This window comes from Lampetra planeri, chromosome 34 (assembly GCF_965212315.1).
Source record: "Lampetra planeri chromosome 34, kcLamPlan1.2.h2, whole genome shotgun sequence".
Taxonomy (NCBI): domain Eukaryota; kingdom Metazoa; phylum Chordata; class Hyperoartia; order Petromyzontiformes; family Petromyzontidae; genus Lampetra; species Lampetra planeri.
Window position 1 is genome coordinate 10,837,128 of NC_136140.1, and position 27,736 is coordinate 10,864,863.

The 27,736-nt window shown below is 53.5% G+C and overlaps 1 protein-coding gene across 1 annotated transcript in view; it reads right to left on the bottom strand.

The window, feature by feature from the left end:
• Positions 1–21,003, bottom strand: part of NWD1 (NACHT and WD repeat domain containing 1) — a 43,639-nt gene extending 22,636 nt beyond the window's left edge. The window contains exons 1-11 of the mRNA XM_078610389.1: positions 20,885–21,003; positions 18,844–19,032; positions 17,736–17,821; positions 16,813–16,929; positions 15,411–15,608; positions 11,527–11,850; positions 9,183–9,372; positions 6,690–6,936; positions 2,062–2,293; positions 1,194–1,504; positions 322–525 (exon numbers count right to left, since the gene is read on the bottom strand). Coding sequence (XP_078466515.1) covers positions 322–525; positions 1,194–1,504; positions 2,062–2,293; positions 6,690–6,936; positions 9,183–9,372; positions 11,527–11,850; positions 15,411–15,608; positions 16,813–16,929; positions 17,736–17,821; positions 18,844–18,961 — 2,027 coding nt within the window. The 5' untranslated portion in view covers positions 18,962–19,032; positions 20,885–21,003. The remainder of the gene's footprint in view (positions 1–321; positions 526–1,193; positions 1,505–2,061; positions 2,294–6,689; positions 6,937–9,182; positions 9,373–11,526; positions 11,851–15,410; positions 15,609–16,812; positions 16,930–17,735; positions 17,822–18,843; positions 19,033–20,884) is intronic.
• Between the last annotated feature and the right edge of the window lie 6,733 nt (positions 21,004–27,736).

Genomic DNA, 27,736 nt, shown 5'->3' on the forward strand with positions numbered 1-27,736 from the left:
CGGAGAATCGTAGCGACGTGACTGCCTCACTCTGCGATAGCTGGCGCCAAACTGTTGCTGCACTCCCTCCTGCGGGGCCTTGTGGGAGCCTCGCTACCGATAAAGTTATTTCATTTTAGTTTTTCTCCCGGTTTAGTTTTGATGACGTACACCTACGTCGCTTTGGGGAAGAAAAACTGATGATGGCACGGGAAAGGGTGAAACATCTACTTCGTCTGGGGTTGCTCACGGCAGAGCGGCGGTCACGAAAGTGCCCACACCAGCACCGTGCCGGGCGAGGCGGTGAGGCGGCGAGGCGGCGAGGCGGTGAGGCGGGCGCACCTGTGGTAGAGCGCGATGACGGTGTGCCCGTCCGCCTGCCGGTCCACCAGGTAGTCGGCGAGGTCGTGGCGCAGGCGCGTCCACAGCAGAGGTGGCAGGCGCACCATGTCGCGGTTGGGCGGAGACCAGTACTGGTAGACGTCGGCCAGCACCGCGTCGTCCAGCGAGAGGCAGTCCTTGAGCTCCAGCTCCGAGAGGCCGCTCCTGGCCAGGGCCGCCCACCACGCACCTCCCATTAGCGCGGGGTGCACGTGCGTACGTACGAGCGCATGTCACATAGAGGTGGCGGCGGCGAGGATGCTGTCTAATGAAGTTGACGACGGTGGTGACGACAAAAGTGATGACGACGATGGTGATGATGATTATGACGATGGTAAAAGTACAATCGGGATGGTAACCACGGTGACAGCCACATGAATGGGACAGTGATGATGACAGCCGCGGTGATGATGATGATGGTTGTTGATGATGATGATGGTTGATGGTTGATGATGATTGATGATGATGGTTGATAATGATGATGGATGATAATGATTGATGGATGATGATGGTTGATGATGATCATGATAATGATTGATGGATGATGATGATGATGGTTGATGATGATGATGATGGTTGATAATGATGATGGTTGATGATGATGATGGATGATGATGATGCTTGATCGAGGACGAGGTTGTTTTTAGATGTACAGCACAACAATCTTCTGCACAGCTCCCTGCTGACAACGCCGACCCTGGCAAGCCGATAGCACCTGTTAGTCAACCTTCCACCGAACCTCCGACGACCACGGCCGGCTACGCACGACGCGAATTCGGCTCGAGGCACACACACACACACAGAGAGAGAAAGTGCGAGGAGCGTGGCAGCACCTGGAGGCCACCACGAAGCCCAGCGCGTGGGCCACGAGCGCGCGCCCGTGCTGCGCCTCGAGGCGCGCGTACAGCGCGTGCACCGCCTCCCTCGTGTCGCTCGCCACGCGGCCGCGCAGCTCGAGGCCGAGCGGCGCGAACGAGCGCCAGCGGCGCGCCTCGTCGAACGCCAGGCGCACGAAGAGCGGCTGCCCGCAGCGGGCGAACGCCGAGAGCAGCAGGGCACGCTGCTCGCCCGCCAGCGTGCGGCCCGCCACCCGCAGGAGCCCGTCCATCATCTCGCCGCCGTTCTCCGGCATCAGAGGCTCGACCTGCGGAGGAAAGGGGGGGTGTAGGGGAGGGGGGGGGGGGCGTGGGTCGAATGACGTCGTCAGAGTCTCCGACCGCCACTCGAGAAGCCGGTGGTGTGCGCGTGATGTTACGGTGAACGCACCCGCTGTAGTAATAATATTAACCGGGGTGGGCCCGCCGGATTGGAACTGCACACGCTGGGCCGCCCGCTCTCTTCCCCCACTCCCCCCTTCCTCTCCTCACTCACCACGACCTCTCATCCACTCCTCACCCTCTTACCACCACTGTCGCCCCTCGCAAAGTCGGTCATTCCGTCCATGCACACCCCCCCCCCCCCAAACTCTCCTCTACTCCCTCTCCTCCTTCCATCTCCTCCAGTCCCTCTTCTTCCCATCCCTCTCCTCCACTCGCGCTCCCTCCTCTCCTCCCAAATTCCCTCCATTTCCTCCCTCCTCTCCTCCCACCCTCCTCTCCTCACTCCCTCACCTCCACTCCCCTCCCTCTGTCGCCTTCTTCCCCTACCCTCTCCTCCACTCCCTCCTCGCCCCCCCCCAACCCCCCCCCCCCCCGCCGTCACCTCGAGGTACGCGTCCGCGTCGTGCACGGCGGCGCGCAGCGCGTCCAGGATGCCGTGCTCGTTGGGCAGCGTGGAGACGACCACGAGCACGCTCGCCGCGTAGCGCTTGGGCAGCCAGTGCAGGCGGTGGGCACCGTCCGCGCCCGACAGCTGGTCCAGCGAGTCCAGCACCAGCAGCAGCGGCGGCGCCTGCGGCTGCTCGCCCAAGCTCGTCAGAAGCCGGTGGAAGAACCTGCGGCGGGGAGAGGCGGCGGCGTGGTTTTACGCTTCTCCGCGCGGCGGGGAATCGCACCGTCCTCGCGCAGACTCGCACAGAGACCCCGTAGACTCACACAGAGACCCGTAGACTCACACAGAGACACACACAGAGACACATAGACTCACACAGAGACCCGTAGACTCGCACAGAGACCCCGTAGACTCACACAGAGACCCGTAGACTCGCGCAGAGACCCCGTAGACTCACACAGAGACCCATAGACTCACACAGAGACCCGTAGACTCACACAGAGACCCGTAGATTCGCACAGAGACCCCGTAGACTCGCACAGAGACTCCGTAGACTCGCACAGAGACCCGTAGATTTGCACAGAGACCCGTAGACTCACACAGCGACCCCGTAGACTCACACAGAGACCCATAGATTCACACAGAGACCCGTAGACTCACACAGAGACCCGTAGATTCGCACAGAGACCCCGTAGATTTGCACAGAGACCCGTAGACTCGCACAGAGACCCCGTAGACTCACACAGAGACCCGTAAACTCGCACAGAGACCCCGTAGACTCGCATAGAGACCCCGTAGACTCGCACAGAGACCCCGTAGACTCACACAGAGACCCGTAGACTCACGCAGAGACCCATAGACTCACACAGAGCAGAGGCGTAGCTAGGGGGGGGGGGGGGCAGGGGGGTACATCTGTCCCCGGGCGCCAAGGTAAAGGGGCGCCAAAATGAGGCTTACAACGTTGCATTATAACTTATTGCGGCGGGCGCGGCAGCCTGAAACTGCTGCACAAATCTACACCTCAACCTAAAAGGTATATATCCCGCCACACACAGCGTACATGTCATGTAATTACATTTTGGTACGCGTCCTATTAAGAACTTACATGGAAGAACGTCCCAAACAACAAACAGGTGCAGTCTTTCAGCCTTAGTTAGTGGCATGTGTTTTTTGGTGGCGGAAACTACGACATGATGATGAACTTGTTGACAGTAACGGGGAAGATGAGATAGAAGAATCTTCTGATAGAGAAGCTGAAAATACTCATTATGATGCTGTTCCTGCTGTACTAAGGTTTCACGATGTTGGCTACTTAGAATTTGATAAAACGACAAAGCTATCGAAAATATCACAGCCTCGTCGCAATGAAATGATTACTCTCGGATCCTTGCCTTTTCAGCACAGAGACAATCTATCATCAGTATCCAGGGAACGTTCAATTACATCAGCATGGTATAGACGCCGACTAGCGAATGGAGAGGAAGTGAATCGTTTGTGGCTATTATATTCACCAATCAATAAAGCTGCTTATTGTTTCTGTTGTCTATTATTTACATCATCGAGTTCAAACTCACGCGCTTCGTTTGAGTTAACAAACGGTTTCAACAAGTGGAGAAAGTCAGAAAAACTAAATTCTCGTGAAAACAATCATAGCCACCGCACAGCTTTTACTACATGGAAGGAAGCCGAACGAAATATAATTGATGGTACTGAAATTGACGCAGTGGTTCAAGCTCAGATTCATTTGTAAAAACAACGTTGGCGAGATATATTGCAAAGAATACTCACCTGTATTAAGTTTCTGGTTTCACAAAATTTGGCACTACGTGGCCATGAGGAAAATTTGAATGCGGATGAGGATAAAAATGTTGGAAAACTTTCTCGCGCTGATCAAACTCGTTGCTCAGTATAACCGATTGTTAGCAAAACACGTACAGCACGCAGGAGAAAATCCGGGATCAGTTTCTTATTTGTCACCGGAAATCCAGAATGAATTTATCCACATACTTGCGTCGACTGTAAAGAACCAATTGTTGAGTGATATCAGGAAAAACAAGTACTACGGTATATTACTTGACTCAACTCCTGATCTAGGACATCGGGAACAGCTTTCTCAGGTCATAAGATTTGTGGATGTGGATTTTCAAACTAAAAAAGTAACTATCAAAACATTTTTAGGTTATATCGAGATACATGCAAAAGATGCAGCAAGCCTAGAAAGAGTCATCGTCGAGAGACTGAAATCTGACAACATACCTCTAGCCGACTGTCGGGCACAATGTTATGACAATGCTGCTGTGATGACTGGGCATATATCCGGCCTTCAACAACGAATATGACAAAAATCACAGAGCATTGTTTGTCAACTGTGACAACCACATCTTAAACTTAGCAGGAGTACACTCAGCTAAACAGGATCCACTTGTCACATTTTTTGGAACAGTTGAAAGTATATATTTGTTTTTCTCTCGTTCAACAATTCGTTTGGAAGAGTTAAAAAAAGCTGTGCCCATCACAGTAAAGCGGGAGTCTGAAACACGCTGGAGTGCACGATCAGAAGCTGTTAAAGCTATCTATGAAGGACTGGATGAACTAGTAGGGCTGCTAGACAAATTATCGGAGGACGTAACTATGACGCCTGAAACCAGAAGTGATGCAGAACATCTTGGGTTTTTCGGTAAAGTCACGTAGAAGGGAAGTAATAAAATAATAAAAATAAAACATAATAAAATAATTTTCACGACGTTTCGGCTGCAACGCAAGCAGCCGTCTTCAGATGAAGAATGAGACACTGCCAAGCTAGGAGCTTATATATATCATGTTTCATTGCTTCTACATACTATTAACATTCCCTCCCTTTGTTAATGCTACCCCCTGCCCCCTCCCTTTGGTGCTGCTGATCCTGCATAATGCATGGGCATAATATGACTTTGAAACTCCCCCGCCCACCTCCTACGCATTTACCATGAATATGCTAAATTCCTCTTAATATGCACATTCTTTTGTTAAGGCGCTCTTCTTCCACCTCCAACTCAGCTCATATATAAGCTCCTAGCTTGGCAGTGTCTCATTCTTTACCTGAAGACGGCTGCTTGCGTTGTAGCCGAAACGTCGTGAGAATTATTTTATTATGTTTTATTTGTATTATTTTATTACTTCCGTTCTACGTGACTTTACCGAAAAACCCAAGATGAATCCCTGCAGTCACGAAAGCTTTAAATCGAAATTTGATGCAGAACAGTTACAGGCATGCGTATTAAATTTTAACTTCATAGTTTTATTACATTTCTGGAATGTCATTCTTGGAAAAATGTATCGTGTTCAAAAGCGCTTACAGGATCCTACTATGAATTTCAAGAAAGCAGCAACTGATCTTGAATCTTTGGAGCATGAATTTGTCAAGCTTCGTGATGATTTGAGCCAAGTTTCTGTAGAAAACGCCAAAACAAGATGCACAGCCTGGGGGATCGATGTGGACAGAAGAATTAGGCGACGTCGGAAGATTCCAGGAGAACTGGCAAGAGATGCAGGACTTTCAGCAGAAGAAGAAATTTTGCGCGTTATGAAGAGCGTATTTTATCGACTTCAACAGGAGATGTCAACACGGTTTTTACGACTAAAAGACCTGAACACAAAATTTGGATTTCTGCTGGACGTCAAAACTCTTCTATCCGACACAGATGTCGATGCAATTCGCCGAAATTGCACAGATTTTGGAAATTTCTATGACACCGACATAAATGGCCACGAACTTTTCACAGAAATTGGAGATTGCAAAATGCTGCTCAGTAACCGGAATTAAGTTCTACCAGAAACTACTTTGGATCTTCTTGGTTTTATTGTGTATTATGGAGACGACATTTCCGAATTTTCGAATTTCACTGCAAATTTGATTAACAATAGCAGTTTTAATTGCGAGCTGTGAGCGGTCGTTCAGCAAATTGAAACTTATTTTGTCGTATTTGCGTGCTTCAATGGGACAAGATCGTCTCAGCGATCTTGCTCTTCTTAGCGTTGAAAGAGAAACATTGGAAAAAAACAGATTTTGATTACCTGATTGACCAGTTTGCGACAGTGAAATCAAGAAAAATTAATATTTTGTAGACTATGTCAACCAGTCTACGACAGTGGCTGAGTGAGGCATGTAATATAATTTCTATAAATTTGCTTCTTTAAATACAATGTTTCATTAAAATTTAAATTGTTATTCCTTATTCCATGTAATAGGAAAATGTGATTAAACGGGGGGGGCAGGGGGCGCCAATTTTATAGCTCGTCCCCGGGCGCAAAATATCCTAGCTACGCCTCTGACACAGAGACCCGTAGACTCACACAGAGACCCATAGACTCACACAGAGACCCCGTAGACTCACACAGAGACCCCGTAGACTCACACAGAGACCCGTAGACTCACACAGAGACCCCGTAGACTCGTACAGAGACCCATAGACTCACACAGAGACTCTGTAGACTCACACAGAGACTCGTAGACTCACACAGAGACCCCGTAGACTCACACAGAGACCCGCACGGAGACCCGCACACACTCCCCCCACAGAATCCCCGAGGGAGCCCCCAGACGCAGGCGACGGGTGCGGCCGGCGCTGGCGGGCGCTCACCGCACGGTGTCCGCGTAGACGTTGAGCACGTGGGCGGGCGGCCGCTCGCGCTCGTAGGCGAGGCACAGCTGCAGGCAGAGGCCCCGCAGCACCGCGTGGATGTCCGAGCTGAGCGGCGACGTCCCCAGCAGGCGCGCCGCCACTACCGCCTCCTCGCCCAGCTGCTCGGGCGCCTGGCGCACCAACTCGGCCAGCACCGACGTCTTGCCGGTGCCCGACGGTCCGAACACCACCACCGGGGGATGTCCTAACGGGGGGGTGGGGGGGCGGGGGGATCAACGCAACCGTCCGGCGGGTTGCAGGTGCTAGGCGGTCACGTGATGCCGCCACTGGAGGTGCACCGGTCATCTGTGATCATCAAGAGCTTCGAAGATCATCGGATTCTTCCGGTCTAAATCTAGATTCTGAAGAAGGGGGGGGGGATTCGTTTTTAAAGAGTCACCGGATTTTTTTAATCTTCTGATTCTGAGCAAACTAAAACCAAAACTTGTTTTTATTTCACCAGGTAAAGGCGAAGTGGCTTATCACGTGCAAATGTACAGCAGCCTAATACTCTAAACTGCATGCTGCTCCTAAATGTGGAGGGAAAAACCGGAGGACCCGGACAACAATCCGCGTGACCACGTGAAGTAGAGACACGCAGACTCCAAATTAACACCGGGCGCCGCCAGGAGTCGGGATCGAACCCACGGCCCCCATGCATAGCAGGCGACGGTAGCCAACGTCTCCCAGCCACTGCGGCGAGGGGGCTAACCCCCCCCCCCCCCACTTCTCTCCCCCCCCCCCCACTTCTCTCCCCCCCCCCCCCCCACTTCTCTCCCCCCCCCACTTCTCTCCCCCCCCCCCACTTCTCTCTCCCCCCCCCCCCCAGCAGCTGACCTCTCCAGTGCTGCCGCGGTGGTCCACTTTACTCCAGTGACCCGGGCGCTGCTGCGGGGTCCACTGTCTGCCCCGCCTCCTTCCCCCCCACCCCACTTCTCTCTCCCCCCCTACTGCCGAGGCCTTGTGATGCCGCCGCCACGAAGCCGCTCGGCGGGCGCCCCATCCCCGACCTCGCCACCACCAAGTGACGGAGCCGACCCCCGCGTCCCCCCACCTCACCTCACATAAACACACCCGCACGCATTTCCCCACCCCCCCCCCCATAGAGCTCCGAGGGGAAGTCACCTGGCCGACCGGTTTTAATCTGAGAAGCCCTTATCGGGATAACTTTGACGGTTTCCGGCGACCAGGGAATTGGACGACCTCCCCCGATGCTACTTCGCGGCGCTGTGACCGGCATTAAGATTGCATGGTCGTGGCGAGGGGCCACTCGGCCACTGCGGTTGAAACGCACCCCCCACACCCACACACGTATCGACGAGACAGGCAGGGGAGGAGCGAGACGGCATAATTGGCAGGACAAAAGGGGCTCGAGCGCGTAGGCGCCATTATTAGGGAAATTAAAGGGTAAAGCTGGAATTACGAATAATCAGAGGGGCGGAGGCACGAGGAAGCTCCGTGCATAACTTCCCACGGCAAGCCTTTGTGATGGATGCCGCGGCATAATTGGCATGACAAAAGGGGCTCAAGCGTGTATGCGCCCATTGTTAGGATTATTCAAGAATAAAGCTGGGAACGCGACGACCCTATTGGCTAGAAAGGCGGGCGAGTGGGAATTTATTTGTAGTTTTGGGTATAAAAGCAAGAGGGAGAGAGATGAACGCGATCTCACTCCAAGAAGCCAGCGGTCAAGACGGCTCCCAGCTCTGCCCTCCGGACGTCCGTGCGACGTGTCGAGACGAGCAGCGAGGAAAACCCACGGGACGCCGAATACTTCGAACCGTGAGTAAGAAGGTGAAAGAGTATCGTAAGCAGATAAATAGGGAATAGGCCCAGGGGTATCAGGGTAGGCCAGCCTCGTCGATTCATACTGATTTAACATCAATTCCCAGGTAGCCGAGAATAAATCATTAATAGCTGATCGTGGCCTCGTATGATCTCGCTGAGAAGTGTGAACACGTGTGGTGCTGTGTATACAGTGGCTCGCCACGTGGGAGCACTGCGCAGAGCAGCCCGAGGGGAGGGGCTGCGTTTGGAGTGCGCGGTACTTTGTATAAGTATCCTCGCAGCGTGGGAGCGCTGCGCGAGGCTGTATGAGTAGGGGGCGTCGCGTTCGAATGCCGGCGAAACCCTAGCGGGTATTAGGGCGGTGCGGTAACGCAACCGGAATAGGGGATGCAGGCGGGGGAGACCCCGGGGGCCAACGGCCCCCACAGCCTCTTGTTGTGGTTGTCCCACCTGATGACGATTGCTTGTGTTGCGATCGAAACGTCGTGTTCTATTATTTTCAACCTCCGTGACTTTACCGAAAGAACCAAAGCGTATGGATTCCTGCAGTCACCAAAGCTTCAAATCAGGATGTAGCCACCCCTCGTGCGGTATACCCGGCAGATTCGGCGACGCCGCGACTTCGCAGTGGGGGGAGGGGGGGGCGACGGACGCCTCGGATACCTCCGTCTCCGCGCCGCCGCCCGTGCAGACGTGACCACAGCGTGGCCATCAGCGCCGCGCGGCCGCACAGGCCCCGGGACTTGCGCTCGCACTGCGCCGCATGGTGTCCCAGCTCCTGCAGCAGGCGGTCGTCCGGCGCCTGCGCCCGCCGCGCCGCCTCCACGCACCGCGTGATCTGCCGCTTCAGCTCCTGGAGTGGGGTGGGCGGGGGGGTCTGGTGATTGCGAGGGGTGCGGCGATAGGGGGGGGGCAGGTGGCACCCTACCGCAGGGGCCCCCACGGTGTTCCCAGCGGCGTCGCCCCCCCCCCCCCCCCCCCCGTTTTCAGGTAGCGGGTTCGCCCCCGGTTCACATCGCCGGTGCGCGTGTTGTTTGTTGTGCCACGTGAGCCTCGCTGAGTCTTAAGACGCCTTCTCAGGAGGGTTCCTGACAATTTTCCGCAAAAGGGGGCTGATGTTGCCGTTGCTGCTGCTGCTGTTGCGGTGTGCGTGCGATCCCAATTGAGTGATTTTCAGGTAATTGTTCAGCACTAAAATTGTTTGGTCAATACCGGTGACACTGCGTGTGTGTGTCTGTGCGCTCGCTCACAGCACTTGCCCCAACAGTCTGTTCGTGCTATATAGGGGATCTTTGTTTATGGGAGAGGTGGCGTAACAGTTCGCGCCCTGCGCAACGAACCCAACGACCCGAGTTCAATTCCTGCTCACGGCCAATACCGGTGACGATTATCTGAACCGGTAATGGGCCTCCCCTAGTTCTACTCAACCTGTTTATACATCACAGCAGTACCTGCTGTGATGTATAAACATCACCAAAGGCGAACGGGCGTGGTGCTGGCCACCCACCCCCTCGTGTGCCGTGCCGACCTTCATAGGTGCTCGCTAACAGCACTTGTCCCAACAGTCTGTTAAGGCTATACGGGGTATCTTTGGTTTCTTTGGCTAAGGAAGGAGTTGGGAGGAATCCCACGCAGTACGACGCCCGAGACGGGAATCAAACCCAGGTGCTTATTGCTGTGCGGCAGGCGCAACTATGGGGGGGGGGGGGGGCAGCATTATGCGACGCATAAGGGGGCTCAGTCGGCAACAAGGGGGCCCCCGAATCAACAAATAAACCAGTTTAATAATGTTAAGAAAAAATATTCAACTTTATATTTTATTAATTACAAATAATCTGCGGTCTACCATGGACCAAGCCCAATTAACGGATCTGGCTATCGCATCAATAGAGCAGCAGCACGATCCACACCACCTTTGAGGAAACCCGAGACCGATGGGGGCGGTATGGAAGCAAGACGCACGAAAACTTAATTGTAAGTATTTGTTACCTTAAAGTATATATTTTACTATTAATAACTGTCATTGCGCGACTGTATTACTCTACATCCAATACACGGTGTAACTATAATAACATATGCGTAGTTATAGCCCTACACATTAGTATTGTTACCCGGGGTTAAAAACCATCCGTAGCTATTTCAGTAAAAGCGAGTCGCGAGAAAGGAGTGGACACCCACAGTCGGATCTTGCCATAGCCCCCCCCACCCCCGAAGGAAGAGATCGCTGCGCCTCTGACGAGTGTTGCCATCCTGCCACCCCGAACAACCCACAATGCACTGCACGTCTGCTCCGCTCACGGCGGGCGGTCAATCCCGGGGGCGTCGCTCGGAGACGAGGAGGTCGTTGTGTTTATTTTACTTCATTTGGTGCCATTGTGAGCAATCGCCGTATCAGACATGAGCACATCTGATCAACATAATCATTGGCTCACTGCAGCTCAGAGACTCAGTCCCTACAAGGCGTGCGGTGAAGTTAGGAAATGTCCCAATGTGTGAGCTCGCCATTTAAAGGCCTGAAGACCGAAATCGGTGATGTCGCCGGCAATGTGTTCATCAGGGGAGGCAGAGTTCCGTTTCCAGACAGCAGAGTGAAGAAGGGAGCTCCTGTCCAGGGAGCAATGTCATGGCAATTGGTGGGGGCATGGGCGTGGCTTGGCAGGGTTGTGCATAATCGGGGGGCACGGCATCATCGTCCAAAATTTGGCCGAGTTTTTAAAACGACTTTACACCAATCCCCCAGACTACGAAAATTTGGCAGGAACCGTCATTAAAAAAACAAGAGCCTCGAGACTTTGCGAGGCATCCAACACGAGAAGAAGAAGAACAATAATAACAATATTGGCCGCCCGTGACACGTAGCGCTGTCGTGGTATCGCCGTCGCTCTGCCCCACGGACGGAGCTGCGCTCCCGCACGCCCGGATCTCGCGTCGACGCCTTTGAAAGGAGCAACCCTCCCCCGGCGGCAGCCGTCCCTGCGTGGCACGAGGCGCCGTGGCCATAACTCACCGCGGTGAACGTGCGGCAAACGCTGTCCAGGTAGCGGCGGTGCGACTCGACGGCCGAGTCGACCATGCCCTCGCTCCACTCCACCTGGTACACCACGAGGCGGGCGCGGGGGGCGTTCTCGGATCCCGCCGGGGGGCCCCGGATGCCGCCGCCGCCGTGCGCTCGCAGTCGGCGCTTGAGCGAGCGCAGCAGCGCCTGCGCCTCGGCGTCGACGCGGAAGGCGCCGTCGGGGCCGCGCTCGGCGTCCACGAAGACGCGTGCGCGCTCGCTCGCGGGCACGCACGCGGCCACCCCGCGGGCCTCGCGCACGAACACGGAGCAACACTCGGCCGCACGGTGGGGGCGGGTGGGGGGGTTGGGAGCGCCCCCCGCACTCTGTGCCGGCGGGGGGGGGGCTCAGCACGCCCATCTCTATCTCCGCCTCGGTGACTGCGGCGTGTGCGGGGGGGGGGGGGTGAGGGTGGGGGGGGCGGGGTGCGCAGGTGAGTGACGCAGGGGAGATACGGGTGAGGAATGAGAGAGATTGGCAAGGGCTCAGAGGTGAGACATTGGTGAGTGACGCAGGTGACAGAAATACAGATGAGACGCAGGAGATAAACAAGACACGTTTGTGCGAGAGACACCGATAAGGGTCACAGGTGAGACAGATGAGAGAGACATGCAAAGCGCACGCAGGTGGCACAAACACGCAAGTGAGAGAAATCCAGGTTGACCCGTGCAACAGAGGGAGTGCTGTTCACGTGTCTCATCGGGCTTAATCCATCTGGTTAAATAAAGTATACGACGTGGTGAGGACACAGCAGAAACACAGGTGAGGATTAGCTGTGTGAGATAGGTCACACACACACGGGTGAGACATGTGGCAGAGACACGGGAAGCACACCGTAAGAGGCACAGGTGAGGCTTATCTGTGTGAGATAGGTCACACACACACACGAGTGAGACGGGCGAGAGAGACACGGGAAGCACACACCGGTAAGAGGCACGGCTGGGACGCACTCAGGCGAGACCTCACCTGAGCAGAGGTATGCGTGGTATCTCTCTGCGGAGAGGAGTCCCTTGCGCATGGCGGCGCCCGCGCTGCGTCTCAGGATGTCCGAGAGGCGGGACTCCGCGTCTCTCCAGAGCGCCGCGTCCCGCGCCTGCAACTCGGCCCGCGAGGGGTCCTGTCGGGGCGCAGAGATGAAGGCGTCGTCACTGCCAAAGCCGCTGATGCCACTGACGCCGCCGCCACCTGAGACAAAGATCCCCCGTGAAGCCTTAACAGACTATATATTCTTGATTCTTTCGGTAAAGTGACGTAGAAGGGAAATGATAAAATAATAGAAATATAAAACAATAAAAATTCTCACGACATTTCGACTGCAACACAAGCAATCATCATCAGGTGCGAAAGCCACAGAAAGAAAATGAGAAAATTTGAAAAATAAATACAATTTTCTTGCTGTGGATTTCACACCTGATGATGATTGCTTGTGTTACAGTCATTGTTTTTTTATTTTATTATTTCCCTTCTACGTGACTTTACCGAAAAAACCAAGAATATGAATCCCTGTAGTCACGAAAGCTTTAGATCAAAACCTTAACAGACTGTTTGGGAAAGTGCCATTAGTGAGCACCTATGAAGGCCGACAGGGCACACGAGGGGGTGGGTGACCATCACCACGCTCGACCGCCTTTGTCTCCCCAGTGGCTATGTTTTTTTACACACCGGATCAGGTATTCATTTGAGGCTGAGTTGACCTAGGGAAAGTCCAGGACCGGTTTCAATAATAGTCACTGGCCTTGGCAGCGAGCGGGAATCGAACTCGGGTCACTGGGTTCGCAGCGCGCTAACCGCTAACGCCACCGACACCGCCACCACCACCACCGCCACCACCAGCACCGCCACCACCGCCACTACCACCACACGTCGCCAACGCTCGCTCCCCTCCGCCAAATCCCGAAGCTGCTGCCCAGTCGACGCCCTGGGACCTCCAAGGTCTGCTCCTGACCGTCTCTCGCCGTCAGATCTGAGGTCTTCTCTTCCCCTGGGTGGCCCGGGCTCGTGGAGACCGCTTCCGATGTCTGCCACAAGCAATTTTCCCCCCCACTCCATCCCCTCCACCACCCCGCGCTCGTCACACCCAGCGCTAACCGCTCATAACCACAGCAACAACACGCGCCTGCCGTGCTCGCTAGCGGCCTTCTGCCATTGCTTCTCCGAAACTTGCCACGAAGTTCCCAGCATCCGTCTCAGACTCCTGGTCTCAAGAGCCAAAAACTCGTCTCCACGAGTCTTCGTGAGGGCCCAGCCCTCTCTCTGATCCACGCAGTGACGCACACGTGCTCTCCTGCCCTCAATAGCCTCCATCTACCCATACCTGCCAACCCCTTATCAGTGCCCTACCTTATTACAGACCAATTCAGACCTTGTTGGTCACCCCGTAGCCTTATAAATCCCAACATCCATCCCACAAAGTCCCATCACAAGGGAGAAACACACACAAATAGACTATGTTTTTGCCCGTATTAAAACGGCTGTACGCCGTACGGACCTCAAAACTCACATCCCCTGTACAATAATACGGGTAAACCGCATGGGTTGACACGCTATGTCTACTCCCCTCTATAGGGGATGGTGTGGGGGAAGGATGGGAGTGCAGCGGTGGCTACCACAGCTGCTGCAGCTGCTGCTGCTGCTGCTGCGGTTGCTGCTGCTGCCTGTGATCGTCCAGTTCTGTGCTGGGAGCAGCAGCGAGGGTCGGTGGATCACCACACACCGATGGTGGTTTAGTGAAACTCGCTTCCCGTGGGCGACGAGGAGGTTGCCATACCCTGGCTCGCCAGGAGAAGGCGGTTACGTCAAGGGGGCGAATAGTGATCTGTTTCCATCTGTACGGGGATGGAGCGTTGCCAACTCGCCCAAGGCGCGGGTTTTGTTGCTCCGCTTTCCTCCCACCTGGTACAGGGACTCCTCTACTTACGAACATTCGACTTACGAACTTTCAGAGACACGAACGAACCTGGTCCGTATGTCGAGTTGCCTGTTCGGGCCGTGAGTCGTAAGTTCAACCACCGCGCAATAGACGGCGGTGCTTGCTGGGTAACATTACCCAGCATTCCCTGAATTTCTGGGAATGCTGGGTAATGTATCTTGCTGTGTTGCCGGCTCACGACGACGTTCTCTCTGCTTTTCACGAACATCGTCAACCTCTGCACTGTCTCAGACGCGTCAGAGTGGGGAAAGTGTTGAGGGTGGTCGGAAGAAGTGATGCACTCTTACGATGGAAACTAACGTGGACGTGATGAAGCGTTGTGAACCGGTGGCATCTACAGGAGAATCCACAACTTATTTGGTGTACACGCCGTACAACATGTTGGGAGTCGACAGGAGTAAAGTTAACGACCAACGAACAAATCGACTTACTAACAGACCTATGGATCCTAACTCGTTCGTAAGTAGAGGAGTCGCTGTCCACAGTACTCGTTATGAATTGGCTGAAAACATCGTCAAATAAAAACGCATTGTAGCGGCAGCAACAGCAGCAAGACCCTCCTAAAAAACGACTCCTACGATAAACGATTAAATGTCTAACTATAATCTTGATTTGAAGCTTTCGTGACTGTATGAATCAATACTATTTGGTTTTTTCGGTAAAGTCACGTAGGTAGAAAAATAATAGATCACGACGTTTCGATCGCAACACAAGCAATCGTCATCAGGTGGGACAACCACAGCAAGAAAAAAACTGCTGTGGTTGTCCCACCTGATGACGCTTGCTTGTGTTGCGATCGAAACGTCGTGATCTATTATTTTTCTAGCTATAATGTTTGTCTGTTTGTTTTAAACGTGCAGATCAGAGAGAGAGAGAGCGAGCGAGCTAGCGAGAGCATCGGCTGGCCTGGTCGTCGAAGTGCGGCAGCAGGGCGGTGATTGGCTGCAGCAGGAAAAGCGGCGGCTCCGCGTTGGCGTCCCGCCAGAACCACGCGTCCAGCTGCTCCGTCTCCTCGTGGGTCGCGCAGCCGCGCAGCGCCTCCATCTCCGCCTCGGGGATGGTGCGCGGGAGCGGTCGGTAGCCGTAGCGGTTCCCCAGCAGGGCCTGCGAGCGAGCCGGGATGAGACGGGGGGGGGGGGAGAGACGGGGAGTGGGAGAGGAGAGCGGGGAGTGCTGGGAGAGGTCAGGGGGGGCAGTGGAGAGAGAGCGGGGGGAGTGGAGAGGAAAGGGAGGGCGGGAGGGGAGGGGGAAGGGAGAGGAGAGATGGAGGGGAGAGGTACAAGAGAGCGGGGAGTGGTGGGATAGGTGGGGGGGAGGGGGCAGTGAGATAAACAGAGGAGAGAGAGTGGGAGGGGAGGGGGAGAGAATTAGGATATGTATTGATCCTGGAGGAATCCGATGAGCTATCAAGCTCTTTTTCACAGATGTCCAGTCGAGGCACGGGGTCAGAACGTCACAACAACAATACGAAAACACGATAGGAATGCAGCGTATAGGAAATGTAAGCAAATAATAAAAAAAAACATACTAATAAAAAAATACGATTTATCTTACCAGGAGAGAGGGAGAGGGGGAGAGAGGAGATCGGGAGGATAGGGGGGGGGAAGCAACGCAGCGATTGGCACAAGGCGCTGTGAACTCAGGCCACACGAGTTCAATTCCCGGCCACGGCTCACATTGGCGAAAAAACGGAGCTTCATAGCTCATCGGATTACTCACTCCAGTATGAATACAAATTCGGAAAGTAATCTGAAATAATTCTGATTCTGAACCGGTCCCGGGTTCCCTCCTTCATCGACAGGCACTGACCGGCGTGGTGAAGTATGGTCAGACAACCCTCGTGATTTGAACAGCGTGGGGAGGCCTTCATACCGGCATGTATTGACCAAGGGCTGTAAGTCGTCGTTGTTGAATCGTCACCGCTTCCAACTCTGTTCCCCCGTAATATAGTTGTTTTTGGGTTAGATCGCATAAATATAAATGTGTCGTTAAACCCGCCACCACCCGACACAGCTAATTAATTAGTAAGGGTTGTCACGTAAACAGAACGCGCCAATTCGTTACTAGTACAGCACACCGGTGTATTGGAGAGTAAAACGCACAACATTTACGACGTTTCGCCAATAATTACAACGAAGCACCATCAGAGCGGACAGCCGGAGTTGTGGAGAAATCCTCCTGCTTCGGTAACGCTCGCGAAGACCTCGGCTTCGTCCGCTCGATTCGGCGATTCTCCAATCTTCTGCTTACGGCTAATATCGGCCTGCGAAAGCCAAACGCGTGAATCTGTTCCCCCCGACTCACTCACCACGAAGGTGGGGCCCACAGACGTCTTCTGGCAGCTCTCGATCTCCCGCAGACAAAGCTCCGTGGTCATGTGGTCCACCGCCACCGTGTCACGCACTCCCCAGCGCATGTCTACCACCTGCGCCACCACCACCACGGGTGAAGGGGTGAGCAGACGGGTGAGTGGGTGAATGGGTGAGTAAGAGGGTGAGTGAGTGGGTAGGTGGGTGGGTGAGTGGGTGAGTAAGAGGGTGAGTGGGTAGGTAGGTGGGTGAATGGGTGTGTAAGAGGGTGAGTGGGTAAGTGGGTGGGTGAGCGGGTGAGTAAGAGGGTGAGTGGGTAGGTGGGATGCGTGGGTGGGTGAATGGGGGAGTAAGAGGGTGAGTGGGTAGGTGGGTGGGTGAGCGGGTGAGTAAGAGGGTGAGTGGGTAGGCGGATGCGTGGGTGGCATGCTGGTGAGAGGATTGATTGGTAGGCGGGTGAGTGGACAGGTGAATCAGTGGGCGAGCGAGCAGGGGAGTAAACAAGTGAGTTGGCGGGTGAGTTGGTGTCTTGGTTGGTTAGTGGGAAGCGGCGGTGTAGCGGTCAGCGCGCCGCGCTAGGAACCCGGCGCCCCGAGTTCGATTCCTGCTCAAGGCCAACACCAGTGACGATGACCTGAACCTGGTCAGCCTCAGATGAGTAGCTGGTGCGATGCATAAACATCGCCACGAAGAAAACAAAGGCGGTCGGGCGTGGTGCTGGCCACTCGTGTGCCGTGCCTGCCGTCATAGGTGCTCCTCGCTAACATAATTTTCCCCAAGGGTCTGCTGAGGCAACACGTACGGCGCATCTTTGTGTTGATCTTCATTCACACCGTACGTAGCCAACCGTGCTAATCGGCGGCGCGATGTGGTTAGTGGGCGAGTAGAAAGGTGAGTGGGTTGGTGAGAGAGGTGTGCTCACCTCGAAGGTGAGGCCCCGCTCTTGGCAGAAGGCCTGCAGCTCGGGGTAGGCCTTGTCCAGGAGCGTGTCTCTCTCCGTCTGCATGTCTGCGGGGGTCACCGTGGCCACGCCACCACTAGGGTCACAGAGACCTCCACCACCACCAGGGTCACAGAGACCCCCACCACCACCAGGGGGGTCACAGAGACCACCACCAAGGGGGTCACAGAGACCCCGTAACCATGGGGGGTCACAGAGACCCCGGGACTCGAGCTCACAAATGCACGGCTGCTGCCAGCGACGGCATCACCCGCACATTCTCCATCCGCTGCTGGATGGAAGTCTCGCCCGTGAGCCCTCCGTGTGCCTGTGACCCCTGAGTCATGCTGCGGTTGTTTGGGTGGCTGCAGCTACGTTCTGCCCACTTCACCCCGCGACTCGTTTGGAGATAGGTTAAGTTCCTCGCCTTACATTATCGTCTTATCGAGTGGCCAATTTACTGATTGATTGGAATGACGGGCTCCTTAAATCGCCAATTGTCAAACCGATGGAACCGGTTCTACGATCCATAGAGTTTTCGAATTTACTGATAAACTGCTTGCTTTAACTGATCCCCTGACTGATGAACTGGTTGGCGAATTAATTTCCCTCCTAACTAGCCGATTCACTGCCTGGTAAAATGGTCCTCCGGACTGACTGAAGGACCGGCTGACTGGCTGACTGAACTCCTGACTGACTAACGCATCGGCTGATTAGGTGACTGATCTCCGGATTGACTGACTGGCCAGTTGACTGGCTGACTAAGATTCTGACTGACGGACCAGTTGACTTACTGACTGAGCTCCTCACTGACTGGCTGACTGAACTCCTGACTGACGGACTGGCTGACTGGCTGAGTGAGCTCCTAACTGACGGACTGGCAGACTGAGCTTCTCACTGATTGACGGATCGGTTGACTGGCTGACTGAGCTCTTGGACTGACTGACTGTTGGACTGAAATAACGATGTCTGTAGACCCCGCATTTAAACCGAATACGTCCCTCGGTATGAGAGCGAGATCAGCCCTCCCGGCAAGACGAACGGACGGAGCCTGAGCTACCGATGAAGCCGAGCGTCCCCCCTCACTGACCCGAGAAGGTGGAGCTGAGGAAGACGCGCACGAGGTTGGAAGCCTCCGGCAGCTGCACCCCGAGGCGGCCACGCACCAGGGCTCTCTTGTGGCCCCATTTCTGCCAGGCCTTCTTCATGGCCTCCTGAGACCCGTGATGTCGGTGTGGCTGTGGTGTCCTTCTGCGGCGCCTCCGATTAACGCGGTTGGCTACGTACGGTGCGAAAGAAGTTTAACATGCGGTGCATACACTCATAGGTTACCACTCGTCCTCACACATCGCCGCTCCTCACTCACCGCCACTCACCGCTCCTAAACACTCAACGCTTCTTACGACATAGAACTCCTCACCCTCACCCCTCACTACTGAACCCTCATCACTCTGCGCCTCTCACCACTCACCAACTCCTCACCACTATCCTTCATTCACGGCTCACCACCACGACTCGATCCATGACCCTCTCTAACCCCTCACTCTATCGACCTGAGCCAAACTCCAACCCGAACCCCTCTAGCTCCAAACCTTAATGCGGTGGTTCTCAACCTTGTGAATGCTCTCCCCGCCTTGTTGAATGTTCATTCTAGATTTGAAGTTTTCGTGACTGCAGGGATCCATACTTTTTGATTCTTTCCGTAAAATGTATTTTATATTTTATACCTACGTGACTTTACCGAAAGAACCAAAGAGTATGTTGTTGAATGCTGTTTCAACCGAGTGTACCCCCCCCCCTCACCCCGCCACGCCTCGCCTCACCCAACATGGTTCTGGGAAAATAAATGTCCGAATGATGAACGTCGATATTTTTTTTACCAAATGTTCCATCTTGTGAGATACATCCATCCCAACTTGCTAAGTGACTGCAAGCGAATAATAATGATACAACAACAACCATCAACGGACGCGCTCGCTGATTACTCGAGAACACCGCTTTGTTAACGATCAATGAGTTTAGAAAGGTATGTTTAGACCGTTCTAGTGTTACCACACGGATTACAATGTGATCGCAGGGAGTTCATATTGGCAGATTCACACGCTATCATTCACCGGTGACTCTCACGCACGATATCACTGCGCACATTTATACACCACCTCACGGACGCGCACCCTCTGGGGGACTGGGGGACATTGTTACGAAGCCCCCACCCCCCCCAAGGGAATCCGCGTAATCCCCCCAATTGGGGGTCCGCATAACCCCCCCCCCCCCCCCCCGCTGCCCTAGCGCCCACGCACCCCGGGGCAGCAGCAGCAGCCGGCAGTGGCTCCGTTCCCGCGCAGTCCGGGCGCGCTTTGCGCGGGGAATTTTGGGGTCCGCGGCTGAATGGGACCGAGGGGAGGTGGGCGGGGGGGGTCGAGGGGGGTAGGGAGGGGGGGTCTCCCGTGTTCTCCTACGGCACCCACCGCCCCTCCCTCTCCTGCCCCGGCACAGGTAGACCCCAGGTGTGTAGGCGCACGCGTGCCCAGCGTTACCTGCACGCACGTCCACCTGTGCGCTCTGTCCAAGTGGTAACGAAGCCCACGCTACATTTGTTTCATTTTATTTTACCAGGAAAGCCCCACTGAGCTGCTACGTAGTTCTCTTTTCAGAAGCGACCTTCCTATCACGAATGAAAGCTCGACGAAGTTGCTCATCTTGCGGAAGTGTGCAGCAGACATCCTCGAAACGCGTGACGTTGATTCTAAACGTGGAGGGGATAACCGGAGGACCTGGAGAAGAATCCACGCGACCACGGGGGGAGACAGAGAGACGCGGCAAACTCCAAATATACAGCAGCAGGCGTCAGGGTCGGGATCGAACCCACGACCTCCTGCATACCAGGCGAGGTGGTTAACATCTCGCCAGTGCGAGATTCACAATAACAACAATGCCATTTGCACCCCTCCCATGAGAGCTTCGCTGAGTCACGAGGATTCTGCCGCACCGGGACGTTTGGCCACGAGGCCGAGCAATGCGAGTCCGGCTTCGCGTGGGAAGGAAGACAACTCAGCCGGAGACAACTAAACCTCCGCACAGATAGCTACAAGAATCCGACCGCACCCCCGCTCGCCCTCGCATGTACGCACCTGTGCCCGTGCGTGTCCACGTTCACCTGCTCAGGTGAGCTCGCACGCGGGCAGGTGAACGGTAGCCACCGCGTGCGGGAACCGATGCGTTGCTCCTGCTAAACGCTTCGGTTACCCAGTTACCTCCTCGCCCCCCCCCCCCCCGCGCTCCCCCTCTCTTCCCATCACCCCGGGCTCTTTGTTGGCTCTCGCCCGAACACGAACTGAGCTCCACACGCACACACACAGAGAGTGTTTGCAGAGGGTGCGAGGGTGCGACGGGCTCAGTGAATAGCACGGCGAGTTTCCACAACAGAAACACGACTCGCCACGGGTGCGCCACCGCCTCGCGTGGCTCACCTGTGCTCACCTGTACTCCCTTGTGCTCACCTGCGGGGCGAGGGGCCAGCCAGCTAATGGAGCCGGTGTCACGCGCCCCGTGTCCCGTGGAAGGAAGGGCGCGCACAGCTGTCCCAGGAGTGTCACCTGCAAACTGACCACGTGGCGCTCCTGGTGTGAGCACAGCGCCCCATACACAAACACCACACACATACACCATACACACCATACACAAACACCACACACAACTATACACACACCACACACACACCACACACACCACACACACCATACCCACACACACCATACACACACCATACACACCACACACACCCCACACACACCACACACACCATACACACACCATACCCGCACACACCATACACACCACACACACCATATACACCACACACACCATACACCCCACATACACACACCACACACACCATATACACACCACACACACCATACACACCACACACACCACATACACCACACACCACACACACACACACCCCATACCCACACAATACACAAACACCCCATGCACGTGCATTCACACACACACGCCCCACACATTCAGAAATGCAAAGATCCACCACCGTGGTTGGTCGCGTGCGTTCATTCATTCACGAAGTCGCCGTGCGAGCTGGGCAGGAGGCATTGGGAAATGCCGAGCCCACGCCGTAACTAGAGAGCACACACAATAAGACACGTCTAACCCTAACATTACAACTAACAATAACACACTAAGAATCACAATTAAGAGACAAACAAACATATACAGTGTATTGTAAAAAAATATATAATTATAAACATTTTTTCTTTTGTTTCTACTTTTAAATCTAATTAATGTTCTTCAAACTAACGGGGATTCTGCTCCGGTGCACGACCTCGGCGATTTGCAACACCGTGAGAGAGGCACCAAACTTGAATGCCGCGACAGCAAAGAAGTGTTTGTGCGTGACTGGGCTTGGCTCGCTGACTGGGCTTGGCTCGCTGACTGAGCTGGACTGGGCTGGCTCGCTGACTGAGCTGGACTGGGCTGGCTCGCTGACTGAGCTGGACTGGGCTGGCTCGCTGACTGGGCTTGGCTCGCTGACTGAGCTGGACTGGATTTGAAGCTTTCGTGACTGCAAGGATCCATACTCTTGTTTTTTTTCGGTAAAGTCACGTAGGTTAAAAAAGAAAATAACTAAATTAAATCACGATGTTTCGGAGGCAACACAAGCCTCCGTCTTCAGGTGGAACCGTCACAGCAAAATTACTGTATCAAGTGAAGAGAGCTCTAAGAGAGCTCTAATTTAATTTATTTGTTTTCTTTTTTAACCTACGTGACTTTACCGAAAAAACCAAAGAGTATGAGCTGGGCTGGGCTGGCTCGCTGACTGAGCTGGACTGGGCTGGCTCGCTGACTGGGCTGGACTGGGCTGGCTCGCTGACTGAGCTGGACTGGGCTGGCTCGCTGACTGGGCTGGACTGGGCTGGCTCGCTGACTGAGCTGGACTGGGCTGGCTCGCTGACTGAGCTGGACTGGGCTGGCTCGCTGACTGGGCTGGACTGGGCTGGCTCGCTGACTGAGCTGGACTGGGCTGGCTCGCTGACTGAGCTGGGCTGGCTCGCTGACTGAGCTGGACTGGGCTGGCTCGCTGACTGGGCTGGCTCGCTGACTGGGCTGGCTCGCTCGCGAGTCAGGGGTCGGCAAGCCTGCGGCTCTTGAAGGGAGGGACTGGCTTCGTGCGACGTGAGGAGTTATCAAGGGCCCCACAGTGCAATTGCGGTTCCTGAAAGATTTTTTTTTTTGTTCTTGAATTCAACCAAATTCGAAATGAGAAATAATGGCTCGATCTTGTTGTTTCGGTTGCAGCCCCCCCACCTCCCCCTCTGGGCCGGATGGTTGTAGCTGGTGGCCGTGGCTGCTGCGGCGACTCTCCCTCCCTCTGTGGTGAATCTCGCCGGGGTGATCGCCACGCCACAGCGTCCCGCCACCGTCGGGTGCGGATTCCGTCCGCTGTGCGCTCCGTGCTCATGTCCAGAGGAGGGTCTTTAATGTCCCCAAGGGCGGAGGGGGCAATGCTCCTCCCAAGTATGAGGGGCAAAACGAACCCCCCCCAAGCCCCCCAAATATAGAAGTCAAATTCCGCTATGACCCCCCCCACGCCACCTCCACTTTGACATCCACGCAGCCGCCAGCGCTGTGGGTGGTGAAGGTTCGCAGCGCGAATGAGGTTGGCGCCTGTGAGCGGGATCTGTCCGGACCCGCTGGGAGCCGGACTCGTGTGATGATGACAACAACAACGGCGACGGTAACAATAATGACGATACTCTTCGGTTCTTTCGGTAAAGTCACGGAGCTAGACAAATAATCGATCACGACGTTTCGATCGCAACACAAGCAATCGTCATCAGGTGGGGCAACCACAGCAAGAAAAAACTGCTGGGGTTTTCGGAGAAAAAAAATCCACGTGACCACGAGGAGAGGCATGCAAACTACATATATAGTATTTAAACTATTTTAAAACTATTTAAAACTATTTAACCAGGTAATGCCCACTTAACTACATATAGTTATTTTTCAGAAGCGACGTGACTATCACAAATGATTGCTCAACGAAGTGGCGTAGGGAGAGTTTGGAGAGAGGGGAGGTGAGAGACGGGAGAGAGGGGAGGGTAGAGTCGAGAGAGAATGGTTTGTCAATGTTTGCCCAGGTGGTATGCTCACTGCGATTTTTAGAATGGAATTTGACACTCAAAGTTACGTGTTGTAGATGTTATGTTTGTTTTGCCAGACATCACGTTAGTCCGCTGCTGGGTAAATGGGTATCGTTGGCAATATTTCGCAGTGGGTTTTTTTGTCTCGAGACAAAATCGAGGACGTTTGTCGTTGCAGCAGTTTTCATGCCACATTTCAGCAGAGGTGTGGACTCGAGTCATGTGACTTGGACTCGAGTCAGACTCGAGTCATGAATTTGATGACTTGCGACTCGACTTGGACTTGCATAACAATGACTTTGTCCCACCTATGAGATGTGGACTCGAGTCATGTGACTTGGACTCGAGTCAGACTCGAGTCATGAATTTGATGACTTGCGACTCGACTTGGACTTGCATAACAATGACTTTGTCCCACCTCTGCATTTCAGCGTGTCTCCTGGCGACTGGGAATCGCACTTTTCCCAATTGCACGCGACTTTTTTTGTTGCATTTCCCTGGCAAAGTTCGCCGTTATGTTGCAAGCCACCCCCTCCCCTTGGCTTAAGGCTTCAATTAATCGAAAACCCCGGTTTCAATGACAATGTTCGTAAAACGACACTCCAAGTCAATTTAATGCAACGGCGCCCCCTAGTGACATCATCGCTTAATTTGCAAGGAGGCAAACACCGGCGTCAGAATATTTACAATTTTTGGTTGCTTCACTAGGTAACCCCCACTGAGCAATGAAAGCTCGTTTTTTAGACGCGACCTGGCCACAATTATAGCTCAACTAAGTGGCTTGTCGTGTGGAAATTTACAGCAGCCAAATAACTCTAAACGCGTGACGTTGATTCTAAATGTGGAGGGGAAAACCTGGAGGACCTGGAGAAAAATCCACATGACCACGGGGAGACACCTTAAACTCCAAATATACAACACGCGTCAGGTTCGGGATCGAACTCACGGCCTCCTGTATACCACGCGAGGAAGTTAACATCTCCTCGCCACCGTGCTACCCACTACCCCACGTGGGCTCGGTGCGAGCAGTCCATGGCCTGCTTATTACATCATTGTCATTTTTGACATTTGTATTGCAGATTTAGTTTATACGTGTATGAAATATTTAGTAAAATTGACTAAACACATTCCCCGTTTAACTTTGCGTGATTCAATCAGAAATAAAAATGAGATCGAGTCAGCTTAACACGTCGTGGGCTTTCGCGACCAATATTATACGTTTTGTTGGGTTAGATCACGTACATTTTTAACCGAAACGTTGGAGTGAGTTTACTCTCTGACACACCGGTGTGCGATACTAGTAACTGGCAGGTTTTGTTTACGTGACAAACCTTACTAATTGGCCGTCTCGGGTGGTGGCAGGTTTGAACGACTTTTACGCGAAGTAACCCAAAACAACCTTTTATGGATGAGATGTTAACGACCTCACTTGGTATACAGGAGGTCGTGGATTTGAACCTGGGACCCCATGGCTCACAGCCCGGCACGTAGCTATTAAGCTGAGCCATGGTCATCACGTCACCTTTCGAAGTTGGCAAAAGTTCGTTTAGAGATTTGAACACAATCGCAACTGCGATATCCACTGTGCCACAAGCGATTGGTGGATGAAAATGCCCTGGGTTCTTAAATATTTTTATTATATAGTTGTATTTAAAGTGAGAAAAAGTAGAATTTGAACAGAGCACCCAACGAGATGTTGACTACCTCGCCTGGTATACAGGTATTGGCTTCCATCCCAACCCCGACACCTGTTGTATATTTGGAGTTTGCATGTTCTCCCCATAGTCATGAGGATTTTTGTCAGGGTCCTCCGGTTTTTTTCCTCCACATTTAGAAACATGCATTTATAGAGTATTTGCCTGCTATAAAATCCCACGCGATGAGCCACTTCGTTGAGCTCATTTGGGATAGCCAGGTCGCTTCTGAAAAATAGCTACGCAGCTCAGTGGGGTTCTTCCCTGGTAAAATAAAAAAAGTTTAGTTTAACAGTTGTGTTTTTTAGAACTCACAGGGCCGAATGCTCACCACTTGGCCACAATGCGACCGACATCCGATACCACGTAGACTTCGGAACGAACGTCCAACATTAGCTGCCACGGTTTTTCATTTTTCACGGATGATGGCTTTTGGCTCTTGGCCAAATCTGCTTCCAGGCACTAACTGCCAACATGTATCGGCTTCTTGCACAATCCTGCAATGTACAAACAATCCATCCATCACGTGCACACGGACTGATCCCATCGTTCCATCTCTTGGACATTTATGAGTGGTTAATGTTGAATGATAAGAAAAGTGAGTCCATAAGAGGTATTTTTTGGGTTAGATCACATAAATGTGTCATTAAACCAGCCACCATCCAACACAGCCAATTAAACAAGTATATATTATATTATTGGGTCTTTCGGTAAAGTCACGTAGATAGGTTCAAAGAAAATAACACAAATTTTATTTGAACCGATCTATGTGACTTTACCGAAAGACCCAAGAATATGAATTTCTGCAGACACACGAAAGTTTTAAGTCAATATTTAATATTATGTATATTCGACGCAAAAGCCTTCGTGTTAAAAATAAAAGTGAAGCTTGGGCAGGACACATTAGTAGGGCAGGAAGGGATGATGGCCGGTGGTCAAGATTAACGACGGGGTGGCAACCAAAGTAGAAAACGATCCCTCCCCCCGGAAAGTTTGTCACTCGTCCCGGAGACATTAATTCCCACAGTCACTTGGGACACACACTCGACACACAACACATTCGCCTGTGTACGATCTCACCTAACGCACTCGTTCACACGACCTTCGACTAATAATACACCACGCTCTTCTACGAGGCCGAGCTGCAGCCGTATTTAAAGCGGCACGTATTTGTGGGATTCACGGCAAGCGCTTGGGATTTCAAAAATATTTATTAAGTGTTCAGCAACTCAACATTGCTCTTGTTTTAACTTGTCATGTGCAACCCACGTGGAGCAGAACCACAGAACCGCACTCCAACGTCAACCACACGCCAGGTACCAAAACTCAGGAACCAACCACTCGCGGACACTAAATCACACAGACGAGTACAAACCCACCACAAATACCAACCAGTCAGGTACTGACCACACGGTTATAAACCACACATAGGTCGCGACCACACTCAAAGTGAAGTACAAACCACACACATACACGAAGGTAGAAACCACTCACACACCGACCGCACCGCACACACACGCTACTTGTGGAGGACGAGGCTATACACGCGCGGGTCCCGACGGCTCGCCAAATATCCACAACCGAACGCCTAACACCTGCGCAAAAACCACAACCCCAAAACCTTCTTGCAAAACACTACCACTACCTCAATACACGTCACAGAACTACCCAGATACCCTAACCCCTTAAAACAGCACTAACCCTGCCCCGAACTCCTAATGATGTTACCTGTGGGGTTAACACCTGACCTTTTCTTAATGCTACGAGCACTAGCCGAGACTCTAAACCCTTCACACCAATACCAATGCTGCCTTTTCCACTGCCACTGGGAAGCGTGCCGGTTTGTTCGCGAGCCGGGCAACTTGGCTCAGGCCGAATTCCCACGCTGGCTTCACCGGAACCAGCTGACCGACCTGCGTGCAGGGCCTCTGCTTGGCTCGCTTGCGAGCTGCACGCCGTCAGCCGGGCCCGCCCTTGGAAACCAGTGGTGGCATCATGGCTTCAATGAGGAAGCGAGAAGTGTGGCGATTGGCGCCCATCGCTGAAGTTAGTTTCGGGGCCGTGCACATCTAAAACACGGCTGAAAAGCATAAATCAAGATACTTACTTGGGAACTCCTAACACACAC